Raw genomic sequence first — 15265 nt, 5'->3', positions numbered from 1 at the left:
GACTATCTTGGCAATCAGGCAGGACCATGTGGCACTGATACTGAAGTCATGGTCAGCCTTCTTCCCGTCCTCTTGGAGCCCCACACCCAACCTGCTTTTAGTAACATCTTGTCTGCTGAAGAGATATCGAAAGCTTGCCTACAACTTTGTGCATATTTGGTTAGTCCTAGTAAAGGTGAGTATTGATTGACTGGATTTTGGTTTTCTTATGGACTAGAATCATAGAATCATAGAATAGCAGGGTTGGAAGGGGCCTACAAGGCCATCAAGTCCAATCCCCTGCTCAAGGCAGGAATCCAAGTCAGAGCATCCCTGACAGATGGCTGTCCAGCCTCGTCTTGAATGCCTCCAGTGTGGGAGAGCCCACTATCTCCCTAGGTAATTGGTTCCATTGTCGTGTTGCTCTAACAGTCAGGAAGTTTCTCCTGATGGGTTACTTTGTTTTATATGTTTGTGTGTGCCAGAGACAAATCAATGGTCATTTACATGTTCAGAGATTAATGAAGGAGTGCAGTTCTTGGCACACAGAGTGTCATAACCGTTAAATAATGCACAATAAAATAATACAACTGAACAAAAGATGAAGATATGCTAACTGTCTTATTTTGTTCATCTGCATCGTGACTTTGTTAATGACACTTTCATCACAGCAAGTACCTATGTGTTTATAAGTAAATGAAAGCAGGGGGAAGGTCAAAAATGAGCTTTAACTTACCCTATTGCCATCTTAACACAGAAATATGCAATGGTTTTGTAAAACTGAAACATACATGGAAACATTCAAGTGTCTGCTGACACAAGAAAGAAAGTGGATGGTATTGCTATGAATAGGTACGGTGACCATCTTCCTAAATGTGCTAAATAAGTGTTAGGTCCAATATTCAAGTTAAAGATTCTCTCTCTACTATCTTTAATTAGATACGTTTCTTGAAAAGCTTTGGTTAATAAAAAATAGTGCTTGCCAGACAGTGCTTTCAACAGCTTTTAACTTCCTATATTAGATCTTCCCTCAGTTCCCATTATTTACACAAGTAACTATTTTAAAAACCCTAATGTTTTATTACACATTTTTCCTTTTCTTTATACAGGTTGCTTTTACTGAATCACTAGCTCCAGTACACTGGTTACCTTACAAGAATAGTAGATTTTGCTATGCAAAACACACAGTCAATGATTGGCATCTAAGCCAATTGATCTACCCATTACCACTATCTCCCTTCCCACACAAGCCTTACTACAAAGTTATTGATTTAAACACTGCCGATCGGTTTCCATTTTCTGATTTTGGGCAGGCTAATTAAGAAAGTGAGTAATTGTGATTACACTGCTTCAGGATCAATTACATTTGATGTAAGACAAAGTACTCCTTTTGGAACAATGTAAGGAAAATAATTATAATCAGAAATGGTTTATGGGGTGAACCTTCCCCTAAGTATAAAACCAACATCACACATACTTTTTGTTGTTCCGCAGCTTTGCATATTCCAAACAACTCATATCTAAAGTGATAATTAGTAACACTTCATCTTGTGTAGATGAAAAATATGCCCTATTTAGAAGGTGTAGGAGAAAAATCTATATATTATTTCTGACCCTCCCATGTATGTGGACATGGAAGATGAGGAAGAGGGTCTGGGATTGGTGAGGGTTTTTACCCCTGGTAGAAACCTTCCATTTTTTCAAAAAGAACAACAAAGCCAAACCAAACCAAAGCACAGCAGTGGCAGCAGAATCCTTGGCAGCAGCTGGAACATAAGGAAAAACCTTGGGCTTTTAGGGCTCATACTTTGAGTGGCTAAAGGGAAGCAGGTAGCCTACTGGCTGCTTCCCCTCTGCCCAGCAAAAACCTCTTTAATAGGTTTCTGCTGAAGAATGATGAACTTGCTGAGTGCCTGCACATGAATGTCATGAGGGCTAGAATGCCTTCCCAGGTAATGAGAGCAGCTCACTCTCCTCAGAACGCATTACAGGGGACAGTGAGCAGAAGGTGCGATGTCCTTGGAAGTCTTGGGATACAGTGACTGTTGCACCAAAGTACCCTTCACCATCTGGGTTCCATGGATCCATCAGGTGAAGGGATTCTGAGGTGGCTTGATGTTAGGTTTCTAGAGCTTTGGGGTCATGGTCCCAGCAATGTTAGTCTCCTTGCCTGCTGGGTGAGGAACTGATGTGTGTGTGCAGATATATAGTCTCCTTCATCTCACTGGCAATTCTTCCCTACCTCCACTGCTGAGTTCCTTGTGGGGCATTGTATGTCCCATTTAGGAAGTGTAGGGGGAAAAATTGTCCCATTCAGTACTATTTAAAATATTCATCTAGCTAAATTATTAAACTCCAACCTCCTTTTATCAATATAAACAATTCTAAAACAAATTAAATGTTTATTTTAATTACGGAACAGAACTTACTAGCTGAGATACTTACAATTTTTTATTTGTTCTAACAGTGTTTGCAAGTGCTTTAAAAAGCCCAAAACTTGGCAACAGAAAAGCAACTATTGTGTTTTCTTATTTCAGCTATAAACTCAGTGCTTAGCTTGAGCTGTGTCATTGAGTTCACATTGTCCAAATCATTAAAATGAATACACCACTGGTGTCTGAGGCAAATCTATTTACAGTGACGTTACTCATAGACCAGGGTTGAGGAATATCGATCTTTCTTGTTTGTCTAATAGGAAAATAATAAACAATTACTAGGCAACGTTGGAGAAAGTAATCAGTTTTTATATATCACTAATACACCAGACCTCCCAAAACATAAAGGTGATGATCTGCATAAAATCAATGTGTTATGCTACATTGCTTATATTCATCACTGCAGAGAATCTCAAGCCTTCAGTAGCTTATGTCTGGAACTGAACTATTAGTATGCTGAGAAAGGGGCACTTAAGAGTGCACATGCTTAGTAAAAATGAACATTTAAAAACATTTTATGCAATATTTGACACAGGATCAAAATACCATACAGCAACAGTATGTTAGCCATCATAGATGCTCAAGACCAGATTCTGAATACCGTTACTGTATCACACAGGAAAATGTTGCAGATAAAATTTTGATTCCATTCTAGAATCTGCTAAAATAAGATGAGAATGGAACTAGCAGTTATTTTTTTTAAAACACACAATAAAAGTCCCCAAAGAAGAAAGTGGAAAATTTGAAGTTAATTTCAATGGGGCTGTTTGCACAACATGACAACCCATGGCTGCACTGTGTGCAGCCACCATTTTGATATGCAACCCCTGCTTGGGGGTTGTCATGTCATGCAAACCTGGTAAGCCTGGGTTATGCGAGGGTTAAACAACCCTCGCATAACCCATGATCTCTTTTTGTTTAACCCCCACGTAACTCATGCTTGCTGGGTTCACACAACATGACAATCCCTGAGTGGGGATTGCATATTCAACCTGGCACGCACGGGTGCCACAATGAGCCATGGCGTGTTGTCCGAACCCAGTCAATCTGTGGATCAGAGAAGTGAGAGCCAGAATGTAAACTACTATAAGATCTATAAGATCTCTAGCACATTTATTTGCCATAATTCCTTGGCTAGCTGCTTCCGAGACCACTACTTAGGTTTTGCAAAAAGGGTTATATGGCCTATTGGTTGATGGACAAGCAAATATAAAATTAAGTAGCTTATTGAAATTATAGCAGATGTGTTGATTATCTTAAGGAAGATTAAGCAGATAACCACTCCAGCAAAGAACTAACTAGCATATTGGACATTCAGCAAATAAAGATGGCACTCTAAGTCTAACGAACTAATTGAGAAAGACTTTGTGACATTCAAGGGGCAAAGCTGTTTCCAGAGCATACACAGTGCTGAATGTAAAAGTGAGCCAATGAAGGGCAATATAAGAAAAGGGCTAAAAATGGAACATTCTGGTTAATATAGAACTTTTGAGATATGTGGAAGGATGTCATAGGCCTAATTCCTACTGAGTTGGTAAACCTGTGCCTGGGCTGTACCATTCCAGATTGCCATGCAGGAGGCTCACATGATTGAATTCTATCACATACAATAAAAATAATCCTCCTTCCTGAGCCACACTAGAAGACAAACCATATCATAATCTATTGAGAAACAGAGGCTTACTTCAGATTATTTTGGACTCGTACAATGGCTCTGTTCAGATGATAGTTCTGGGCTTCATAAAACCATAAACCTTCAAAAACCTTCTACTTGAACACTGACTGTTGTGACGTTCCTGGCTTTCATTATGTCAGAAGTCCCTATTATATCCCAATCAGGGAACTCTGTCAGTCAATGAACCAAGAAAATAAGCTAGAATACAAGACATGTTTTAGTTATGTCCAGGCTACATTACTGTAGTGTGTTCTATGTGAGGCTGTCCTTGGAAGACAGTTTGGAAACTGCAATTGATATACAGAGTGTGTTGGATAAATGCTTGTGGGAGCTAAGCATGCTGATCACATTATACCTATTCTGTATTAGCCTCGTTGGGGCCGTGGTGGCTTAGTGGTTAAGACGCTGAACTGCAGACTGGAAGGTCGGCAGGTCAGCAGTTCGAGACCCGAGTGCCACGTGACAGAGTGAGCTCCCGTCTTCAGTCCCAGCTTCTGCCAACCTAGCAGTTTGAAAGCAAGAAATTGCAAGTAGATAAATAGGTACCGCCTCGGCGGGAAAGGTAACAGCGTTCCGTGCACCTCGGTGTTCAGTCATGCCGGCCACATGACCACGGAAGCGTCTTCGGACAGCGCTGGCTCTTCGGCTTAGAAACGGGGATGAGCACCGCACCCTAGAGTCGGACACGACTGGTTGGGGACACCTTTACCTTTACTAGCCTCGTTGCCTGCCTATTTGTTTCTGTGCTCAGTTTAAGGTGCTAGTTTTGCCTTTAAAGGCTCTAAACAGTTTGGTACCAGGTTATCTAAAGGAGTGCTTCCACCTGTACAAGCCTGCCAAAGTGTTAAGATCAGCATCTGAGGTGTTGTTCTTCAACCTGGAGCTGTTATTTTGGTGGGTACTAGGGACAGAGTCTTCTCTGTAGTACCGCTGGAGATCCCTCCCTAGGGAAATACTTACGGCTTCAACACTGCTGGCTTTTAAGAAAACTCTGAAGACAGTTTTATTCTAGGCTGTATTTGATTAATTAATTAATGTACTGTGCTTGAAGAGATTTAGCTGCTGTTGGTTTTAAAGTAATGCTTTTAAATTAATAGTTAAAATGTAGCTATTCGTACAAGTTTTAAAACTTTATTTAATCCTCCTTGTGAGGGTAGTGTGTTCTGAAAAGCAGGAGAAAGATCAAGGAATAAAAGTGCAGGTCCTAAATTTGTGGTTGACGGTGTGGTGGACTGGATGAGAATACAAACTGAATCCAGAAAAACTGAAGGTTTGAGGACCGTGTGATTCAAGATTAGTTTTCCTGCAATGAATGAAATCATACTGTCTTTGAAAGAGAAGGTTTGTAGTCCGGGATGCTCCTAGACCCCCAACCAACTCCTGGAGGCTCAGTAGAATACATAAAATGCTCCCTTCAAGGTTGTCATCAAGATTTTTTTTTTATCAGTTATCCCTGACTTGCCAGCTGTGGCTCTACTTGGATAAGAGGGACCTCAAAATTGTTATTCATACAGATAAATTTATTTAATGTTCTCTACGTGGAGCTGTCTGTTTAGAATAAATGGGTCTGGTGATCAGCTTTAAAGCACTACTTTGTCTGGTTTCTGCATCTCTTAGGGAATACCTTCTCCTGTATCAATCTCCCTAATCCATGAGTGCAAAAAGTATGGCTACAGGTGGCTCCCAGACCCCCAGTATCTGCAGCCACCAAAAAAAAAAAGGGTAAAGGGAAAAAAAGAAAAAAAAAAAGCTCTAGGAACAGGCTCGATGGTTCATACCATACGACAGGAATCTCATTCCTAGAGTGTCCCAAGAAGCAGTGGTTGAAGGTTCTTGCCTACTTCCTGGCATGCTTTAGGAAAGTTTCTTGCTCAATAGCCTGTTCCTAGAGCATTTTTTCCTCTTGGTTTTGCAATGGCTGAGTTGGGATGGAGCTTCAGTACCTTGATGCTGTTGCTGCAAGACCAAAATCGGTTGCTACTGGGGTGATTGTGTGCAGGTGCAGCCCCCGTCACCTCAGCATACACCCGATGTGGTCTTTGGGACTGAAAAGGTTGTGCACCCTTGCCCAGGTCCAATTCAAAGGTCCTTCTCCAGGTACCTTTTCTGAGTTAATATTGATCCCCACCCTATCTTGTAGCATTTCTCAGTTGCAATCCCATTTATTGGAGCTCCCTTTCCTAATAAATTTCAACCATAGCTCAACTTTGTTGTTTTTGGAGATCATGTCATTTTAATGCTTTTACTGCATACTGCCAGGTGAAAACCTTTTTATTTTCCCAACATTTTAGCGTTATAGTCCTTTAACTTTGCTGCTTTAAATCTGTTACTGTATTTTAAATCTCTGCATGGCTGCTAGATTTTATTCCAGTTGTATTTTTATATCGTAGTTTTAAGCTTTTATATTTTATATTGTTTTTATTCTGTACCTGTGGTTTTAATTTTTGTAAACTTTTTGTGAATTTTTGTCTAACCCTCAAACCCCTTCCGCCTGGGTTTGCATGACATGACAACCCATAGCAAGGTGCCTGGCACAATGTGACAGCCCCCATGGGTAAATTAACCCACAGTGGCCTGTTGTGTTGTGTGAACCAACCCAATATATATGCTGAGTGAAAGTCATACGGTTTCAGCTTGGTCAGAATGCAGGTGTACAGCTTTACAGGTATATTAAAAAGTACAGATCTTAAAAAGCGCCCAAATCATTTTGGGATTTAGACTTCACACAGATTTATTTAAGAGAATTTCTATACCACTTTTCATTAAAAAAAAAAAACACGCCCTCAAAGCAGTTTACACAATAAAAACATGATAAAACACAATAAAACACAATTTTTCCTGTTGATTCCATATATACACAAATCACCTCCCTTTGGACCTAAAACATCACTGTCTACCCTGACTCCAGATAATTTATAAACAAATTAACAGGACCAGTTCTACATTGCCTTGTGTGAGTCCGTTATTTACTTCCATTGCCCTCTTCTAACTGAAGGGTTTTCTTAGGAGCCCATGTGAAAGAATTCTGTCAAAAGGTTGAAGTATGAGCATGCCTACATGAGCATGCCTACTTGTTTGCTAACATTCCTGAAAATTCTAAAGGTTGGTGCAGGACAACTTCTCTTTGCAGAAGCCATGCTGATTCTTCCTCAGCAAAACTTGCCCTTCTAGATGTTTAACAATTCTACCCTTGACAGAAACCACTAAAAGTTACCACATCAGAAAGAATGCTAATTTGTAAGCCCTCAATGATGTGCCAATTTTGGCAACTTTCAAGAGCCATGTTGGATCAGACCAAGGGTCCATCTAGTCCAGCATTCTGTTCGCACACTGGCCAACCAGCTGCCCACAGGAAACCCACAAGCAGGACATGAGTGCAATAGCAACCTCCCACCCATGTTCCCCAGCAACTGGTGTCCATAGGCTCACCTCTGGTACTGGAAGTAGCAAATAGCCATCAGGACAAGCAGCCATTGATAGTCTTCTCCTCCAGGAATTTGTCCAACCCACTTTTAAATTGGTGGCCATCACTATGTCTTGTGGTAGTGAATTCCACAGTTTGACTATGCGCTGTGTGAAGAAGTGCTTTCTTTTGTCTGTCATGAATCTCCCACCAATCAGCTTCATGGTATGTCTCCGGGTTCTAGTATTATGAGGGAGAAAAATTTCTCCCTATCCATATTCTCCACACCATGCATAATTTTGTACACCTCTATCATGTCTCCTCTTATTCACCTTTTTTCCAAGCTAAACAGTCTCAGACACTGTAACCTTTCCTCATAGGGGAGTTGCTCCAGCCCTTTGATCATTTTAGTTGCCCTTTCTCCAGCTCTACAATATTTTTTTAGGTGCAGTGGCCAGAACTGTACACAGTATTCTAAGTGTGGTCGCACCATAGATTTATATAAGGGCAGTGTGATATTAGCAGTTTTATTCTCAATTCCTTTCCTAATTACGCCTAACATAGAGTTTCCTTTTTTACATCAGCCACACACTAGGTCAACATTATCATTTTACAGCAGCTGCCCACTAGGTCGACATGGAGAGGATTTGAGACAAATGTTCCAAAATAGCTCTCCACATAGAACTGAAGTAGCTAAAAACACCCACCACTATGAGAACTTTTCTTCCTCAAAACTGAGCATATTGATGAGCCTTAAAAGGCTTTCCTAAAATGAAATGCTGCAATCTAATATGTTAATACTCAAATAGCACAATTAAATATAGTTCTAATAATGTTTCATTTCCAATGCACATAGAGGGGCTGTTTTGAAAAGCCATTATAGCAGAACTTACCACTACAGCATAACTTACCACAACTGGAAATTGGCAGCCTGAGTAGAATCACAGAAGTCAATTCCCATTGAGACTGTAGTAGTTTTCCCAGGTTCAAGAGATTCTAGTAAACAGAATGTTTTGAACATGAAGTTAAACATTGAAAAAGTTGCAATAAATCATCTTATCTAGATATTAAAAAGCCTTTTAAAAACTTGCACTATGTTCTGCTTACTTTATCTTATTCCTTAAATGTTTACTGACTTTGCACAGTTTTGGAACAAATATTTGGTTGGTGTCTTGATCAAATATTAGCCACTGAAATCATGAGGAAAATAATTAGATAGCAGGAACTGTTAACTGATCCCTTTGGGTTCTCTTCAGTAAGCTGCATTTATCTATCTATATCATCAGTGTCAGTAATGACACTGGAGATATTGAGATGACCTTGGTAAGCTGGTGTTTGAAAATCCTTCAAAGTATATCTGCTATAGTAAGTTGTGAACAAGTAATCTTATCAAACAATTATGCCAGCTTACAGAACTTGAAATAGTTCTACTGTTAAAAATGTTAACTTTTCACCCTGCCGCACGTGCCAGTTGCGTGCTCGCCAGATTTCCCCAATTACCCTCATTGGCATGGCTTGCCATGTTGTACAAACCCGGGCGGCATGGCTTGTTTGAGGGGGTAGCAACCCTCAAATCACCTATGGGCTGTTGTTGGGTTATCTGAGGGTCGGTACCCCTTCACGGATCACTGCCTTGTTGTGGTGAAGGGGCTGGCATAACTCAGTGAAGCCATAAGCTATGCCGTGCAGGGCCACCCAAGACGGACAGGTCATGGCGGAGTGTTCTGACAAAATGTGGTCCACTGGAGAAGGAAATGGCAACCCACTCCAGTACTTGCCAAGAAAACCTCATGGAACGTATCACAAGGCTAAAAGATATGATGCCGGAAGATGAGCCCCTCAGGTCGGAAGGTGTCCAATATACTACTGGGGAAGAGCAGAAGGAATTTCCAAGTAGCGCCAGAAAGAGTGAAGCGGCTGGGCCAAAGCCGAAAGGACACTCAGCTGTGGATGTGTCTGGTGGTGAAAAGAAACTCCGATGCTGTAAAGAACAATATTGTTTAGGAACCTGGAATGTCAGATCAATGAATCAAGGTAAGCTGGAGGTGGTCAAACATGAGATGGCAAGATTGAACATCGACATCTTGGGAATCAGCGAACTCAAATGGACAAGCATGGGCGAATTTAATTCAGGTGACCATTATATCTACTACTGTGGGCAAGAATCCCTTACAAGAAATGGAGTAGCACTCATAGTCAACAAGAGGGTGGGAAAAGCAGTACTGGGGTACAATCTCAAAAACAATAGAATGATCTCAGTACGAATCCAAGGCAAACCATTCAACATCATAGTAATTCAAGTCTATGCCCCAACCACTGAGGCTGAAGAAGCTGAGATTGATTGGTTCTATGAAGACCTACAACACCTTCTAGAACTAACACCCAAAAAAGATGTCCTCTTCATCATAGGGGATTGGAATGCTAAAGTAGGAAGTCAAGAAATAACTGGGATAACAGGCAAGCATGGCCTTTGTGTACAAAATGAAGCAGGACAAAGGCTAATCGAGTTTTGCCAAGAGAACACGCTGATCATAGCAAACAGTCTTTTCCAACAGCACAAGAGGAGACTCTACACATGGACATCACCAGATGGTCAATATCGAAATCAGATTATGTGCTTTGCAGCCAAAGATGGAGAAACTCTATACAGTCTGTAAAAACAAGACCTGGAGCTGACTGTGGCTCAGATCATGAGCTTCTTGTTGCAAAATTTCGGCTTAAATTGAAGAATGTAGGGAAAACCACTAAACCATTCAGGTATGACCTAAATCATATCCCTGATGAATATACAGTGGAGGTGAGGAATAGATTTAAGGGATTAGACCTGATAGACAGAGTGCCTGAGGAACTATGGACGGAGGTCCGTAACACTGTTCAGGAGGCAGCAACTCAATCCATCCCAAAGAAAAAGAAATGCAAGAAAGCAAAGCGGCTGTCTGATGAGGCTTTACAAGTAGCTGAGGAAAGAAGGGAAGCGAAAAGCAAGGGAGAAAGGGGAAGATATATCCAACTGAATGCAGAGTTCCAGAGAATAGCAAGGAGAGACAAGAAGGCCTTCTTAAATGAACAATGCAAAGAAATCGAGGAAAACAATAGAATGGGAAAGACTAGAGATCTCTTCAAGAAAATCGGAGACCTCAAGGGAACGTTTTCTGCAAAGACGGGCATGATAAAAGACAAAGAAGGCAGGGACCTAACAGAAGCAAATGATATTAAGAAGAGGTGGAAAGAATACACAGAAGAACTATACAGGAAAGATTTTAATGTCCCTGATAGCCATGATAGTGTGGTCACTGAATTTGAGCCAGACATCCTAGAGAGTGAAGTCAAGTGGGCCTTAGGAAGCATTACTAACAACAAAGCTAGCGGAGATGACAGTATTCCAGCTGAGCTATTTAAAATCCTAAAAGATGATGCTGTTAATTTGCTGCACTCAATATGCCAACAAATTTGGAACACTCAACAGTGGCCACGAGACTGGAAAAGGTCAGTTTATATTCCAATTCCAAAGAAGGGCAATGCCAAAGAGTGTTCAACCTACCGTACAATTGCGCTCATTTCACATGCCAGCAAGGTTATGCTCAAAATCCTACAAGCTAGGCTTTACCAGTACGTGAACAGAGAACTACCGGAAGTACAAGCGGGGTTTCGAAGAGGCGGAGGAACTAGAGATCAAATTGCCAACATTCACTGGATCATGGAGAAAGCAAGAGAATTCCAGAAAAAACATTTATTTCTGCTTCATTGACTATGCTAAAGCCTTTGATTGTGTGGATCACAAAAAACTGTGGCAAATTCTTAAAGAGATGGGAGTACCAGACCACCTTACCTGTCTCCTGAGAAACCTGTATGAGGGTCAAGAAGCAACAATAAGAACCAGATATGGAACAACCGATTGGTTCAAAATTGGGAAAGGAATACGACAAGGCTGCATATTGTCACCCTGCTTCTTTAACTTATATGCAGAGTACATCATGAGAAATGCTGGGTTGGATGAATCACAGGTCGGAATTAAGATTGCCGGAAGAATTATCAACAACCTCAGAAACGCAGACAATACCACCCTTTGTTGTTCAGTCGTTCAGTCATGTCCGACTCTTCGTGACCCCATGGACCATAGCACGCCAGGCCTTCCTGTCCTGCGTTCTCTCCCGGAGTGTGCTCAAGTTCATATTCATTGCATCGGTGATGCTATCTAGCCGTCTCATCCTCTGTCGTCCCCTTCTCCTTTTGCCTTCAGTCTTTCCCAGCATCAGGGTCTTTTCCAGAGAGTTTTCTCTTCGCATTAGGTGGCCAAAATATTGGAGCTTCAGGATCTGTCCTTCCAATGAGCACTCAGGGTTGATTTCCTTTAGGATTGACTGATTTGACCTCCTTGCAGTCCAGGGGACTCGTAAGAGTCTTCTCCAGCACCACAGTTCAAAAGAATCAGTTCTTCGGCGCTCAGCCTTCCTTATAGTCCAGCTCTCACAGCCATACATTACTACTGGGAAAACCATAGCTTTGATTAGACGGACCTTTGTCGGCAAGGTGATGTCTCTGCTTCTTACTATGCTGTCTACGTTTGCATAGCTTTCCTCCCAAGGAGCAAGCGTCTTTTAATATCATGGCTACAGTCACTGTCTGCGGTAATCTTGGAGCCCAAGAAAGTAAAATCTGTCACTGCTTCCATTTCTTCCCCTTCTATATGCCAGGAAGTGAAGGGGCCAGATGCCATGATCTTAGTTTTTTTAATGTTGAGTTTCAAACCAGCTTTTGCACTCTCCTCTTTCACCCTCAACATGAGGCTCTTTAGATCCTCTTCGCTTTCTGCCATTAGGGTGGTATTGTCTGCATATCGGAGGTTGTTAATGATTCTCCCGGCAATCTTAATTCCGACCTGTGATTCAGGAATACCACCCTAATGGCTAGATAGCATCACCGATGCAATGAATATGAACTTGAGCACACTCCGGGAGAGAGCGGAGGACAGGAAGGCCTGGCGTGCTATGGTCCATGGGGTCACTTAGAGTCGGACACGACTTAACGACTGAACAACAACAACAACGCCCACTTCAGGTAACACAGCAAGCTGCGCCAGCAACGGTAATTGTGGAAATCTGTCTGGCACAGATGGCAGGGGAAATAAGCCACTGTGGCTTATTTACCTCGTTGCGATTGTTCAAACCAGCCCAATATCTGTATAATATATTACATATATTATACTACTATCTCATAATTCATGGTTATTGTATTAAAATATTCCAGCATAAATTGCAGGTGAAGTTATAAGGTTAACTACTTTAATACTATACATTACATAATGTGATTTTAGAAAAATTGTATCCGAAACAGATCCATATTATTACTCTTGGGGAAATTCACTGATTACTTTGATCACAAGAAAACAGCTATCTTGGTTTTTACAGTGTAATCCTATACATGTCTACCCAGAAGTAAGCCCTGTTAAGTTAAATGGGACTTACCTCCAGGTTAGTATGCATAGGACTGCAGACTTGGTCTGATTCACTCATAACAGAAGCTTATACTCCATGGTACTTAGGTGTTATTTTTTGTGTGTGCCCTAGCTCAATGCAGTTTCTAACTACCAAGACCATTCTTACTTTATATTTCACTAAAAGCTCTTTATACAACTAATGATTATTAGTCAGTTTAGCCTATCATACTTTCCCCCACCCCCTGCATTCTACAGAAAAATTCTGGGGAAACTATGGGTATATTGATTTTAATTAAATCAATCCAGCCTTGTTACATAGGCCTGGTTCATAAACATACAGCACAATCCTACACATGCCTACTTAGAAATAAATTTCAATAAGTTCAAAGGGATTTACATACCATTAAGTGTGTTTTATGACTGCAGTCTTAACCAAACAGCCCCTCCATAGGCATTGTGGAGAAGCATGAACACTCAACATATGATGTGGCTGTACATGCAGACAATTCAGACACTCTCCTCCACACTCCGCTTTTGAAGGCAGAAAGTCTTTTGTGAACTGTATGTGCATGTCATGCCTGTGTCATCTCACACTGTAGGTACAGTGAGGAAATCTCTTATACTCACTACTACAATGCACTCTGTAGAATGCTGCCTTTGAAGATGGTTTGGAAGCTTTTTCCTTTTCTGGCTTAGCTGCACTGGCTTCTTATTAGATTCCAGACCCTATTCAAAGTGCTGGTGATAACCTTTAAAGCCCTACTTCATATGGGGTCTCTATATGATAGAATATGCTTCCCCTATGTATATTCTTGCTCAAATATTTTGGCCACCTAATGTGAAGAGAAAAGTCACTGGAAAAGACCCTGATGCTGGGAATGATTGAAGGCAAAAGGAGAAGGGGATGGCAGAGGATGAGATGGCTAGATAGCATCACCGATGCAATGAATATGAACCTAAGCACACTCCGGGAGAGAGCGGAGGACTGGAAGGCCTAGCGTGCTATGGTCCATGGGGTCACGAAGAGTCGGACACGACTTAACGACTGAACAACAACAACAAAATGTATATTCTCACTGTCTTAATTGGTGAGGAAGTTACTACTCGATATCGGCCACTTCCAAATGTAAGAACTGTGTTTTTTTCCCTAGAAGCCATTTTATGCCTTGCCCTTTTCTTGAAACACATCTGACCAGATCTCTGCTAGCTTTCCAGTACCTACTTGAAACACGTTTTTTTCAGCAAGTATTTTTAACTGGCTAATGACGGAGTTATTCTCTGCTGGAACTCTTGTTGATGTCTTATGGCTTCTTCTTTTTTTTACCTATTTGTTTTAAATTGTATTCACTTATTAGGAAATACGATTCATTTAGAGAATTATCACAAATGGAACAACTAGTTATGCCTACAACTACTTAATTGGTAAGAGGCATACAATATTAAGATATACACAGACTGGAGACCTAGCAATGTATTATAAAAAAAATGGGAAAGGGAAGTGGAGGAGAATATTAGAAAAAAGTTTGGTTGCAATGAAACTAAAAGAATTTAAACAACAACGATGACATTACACCAATGGTATTTAACCCTCTATAAAATAAACCAGATCTATGGTTTAATCAGAGGATAAATGTTAACACTGCAGATAGCTGCATGTTGACTATTTATATGCATTCTGGGAATGAGGGAATATACTGACATTCTGTATTATTCTACATTGAGCAAAGCATGGGTACAAACTCCAGAGGATTCTTTGAGAATTCCATTGAATTATTTGAAAGGATGTGTACAAAATAATGATGTAGAAATGGTTATTCCTTTGCTTACAGCTGCTAAAATCTCAACAGCCTCATAATGGCAAAAAACAACAACAACCCTGTTGTCCTCTGATTGGTTCTTTAGAATTTGGGATGTAGCTATTATGAAGCTTCTTTATGAACATGTTAGAGAACAACAAACATGTGATAAATGGATAATATTCATACCGTTTTGGAATAATATGTTCCATGATGTACTTCATCAGCATGAATGCTGATGAACTTCCTTTGGGGTACTGTTATTATGAAGAATTATAGTTTATCTATTCTTCAATAATATTAACCGATGTTAATGCTATAATTCCAGGCAGAATCCAGATTCCCTTATGCCCCGCCAATTCCTGTCCGCAAGCAAGACACACCGCACACGGAAGATTTAGTGTTTCTGGGTCACCAGAAATGAGCGAAAATGCTCATTTCTGGAATGGGACAGGTCAGCAGAGCTCGCATAAGGGAGCTCCGCTGACCTGCCCCAATCGAGAAAGAATTATTTCTGCTCATTTCAGGACTTCCTCTTGG

At 40.8% G+C, this 15265-nt stretch overlaps 1 protein-coding gene across 3 annotated transcripts in view; it reads right to left on the bottom strand.

The window, feature by feature from the left end:
• AP3B1 (adaptor related protein complex 3 subunit beta 1) overlaps positions 1-15265 on the bottom strand; it is a 210811-nt gene that overhangs the window by 30825 nt on the left and 164721 nt on the right. For all 3 annotated transcript variants that reach the window (XR_014787618.1, XM_084833384.1, XM_084833385.1), the window contains exon 24: positions 8404-8488. Coding sequence is in view for 2 of the 3 variants with exons in the window: in XM_084833384.1 (XP_084689510.1) it covers positions 8404-8488 (85 nt within the window). In the remaining variant the exon portion in view is untranslated. The remainder of the gene's footprint in view (positions 1-8403; positions 8489-15265) is intronic.

This window comes from Heloderma suspectum, chromosome 2 (genome assembly GCF_057233095.1).
Source record: "Heloderma suspectum isolate Gila_16-S chromosome 2, 16-S_ref, whole genome shotgun sequence".
Classification (NCBI taxonomy): Eukaryota; Metazoa; Chordata; class Lepidosauria; order Squamata; family Helodermatidae; genus Heloderma; species Heloderma suspectum.
The sequence above is the reverse complement of the archived record's forward strand: the minus strand, read 5'-3'. Positions and strand labels throughout refer to the sequence as shown.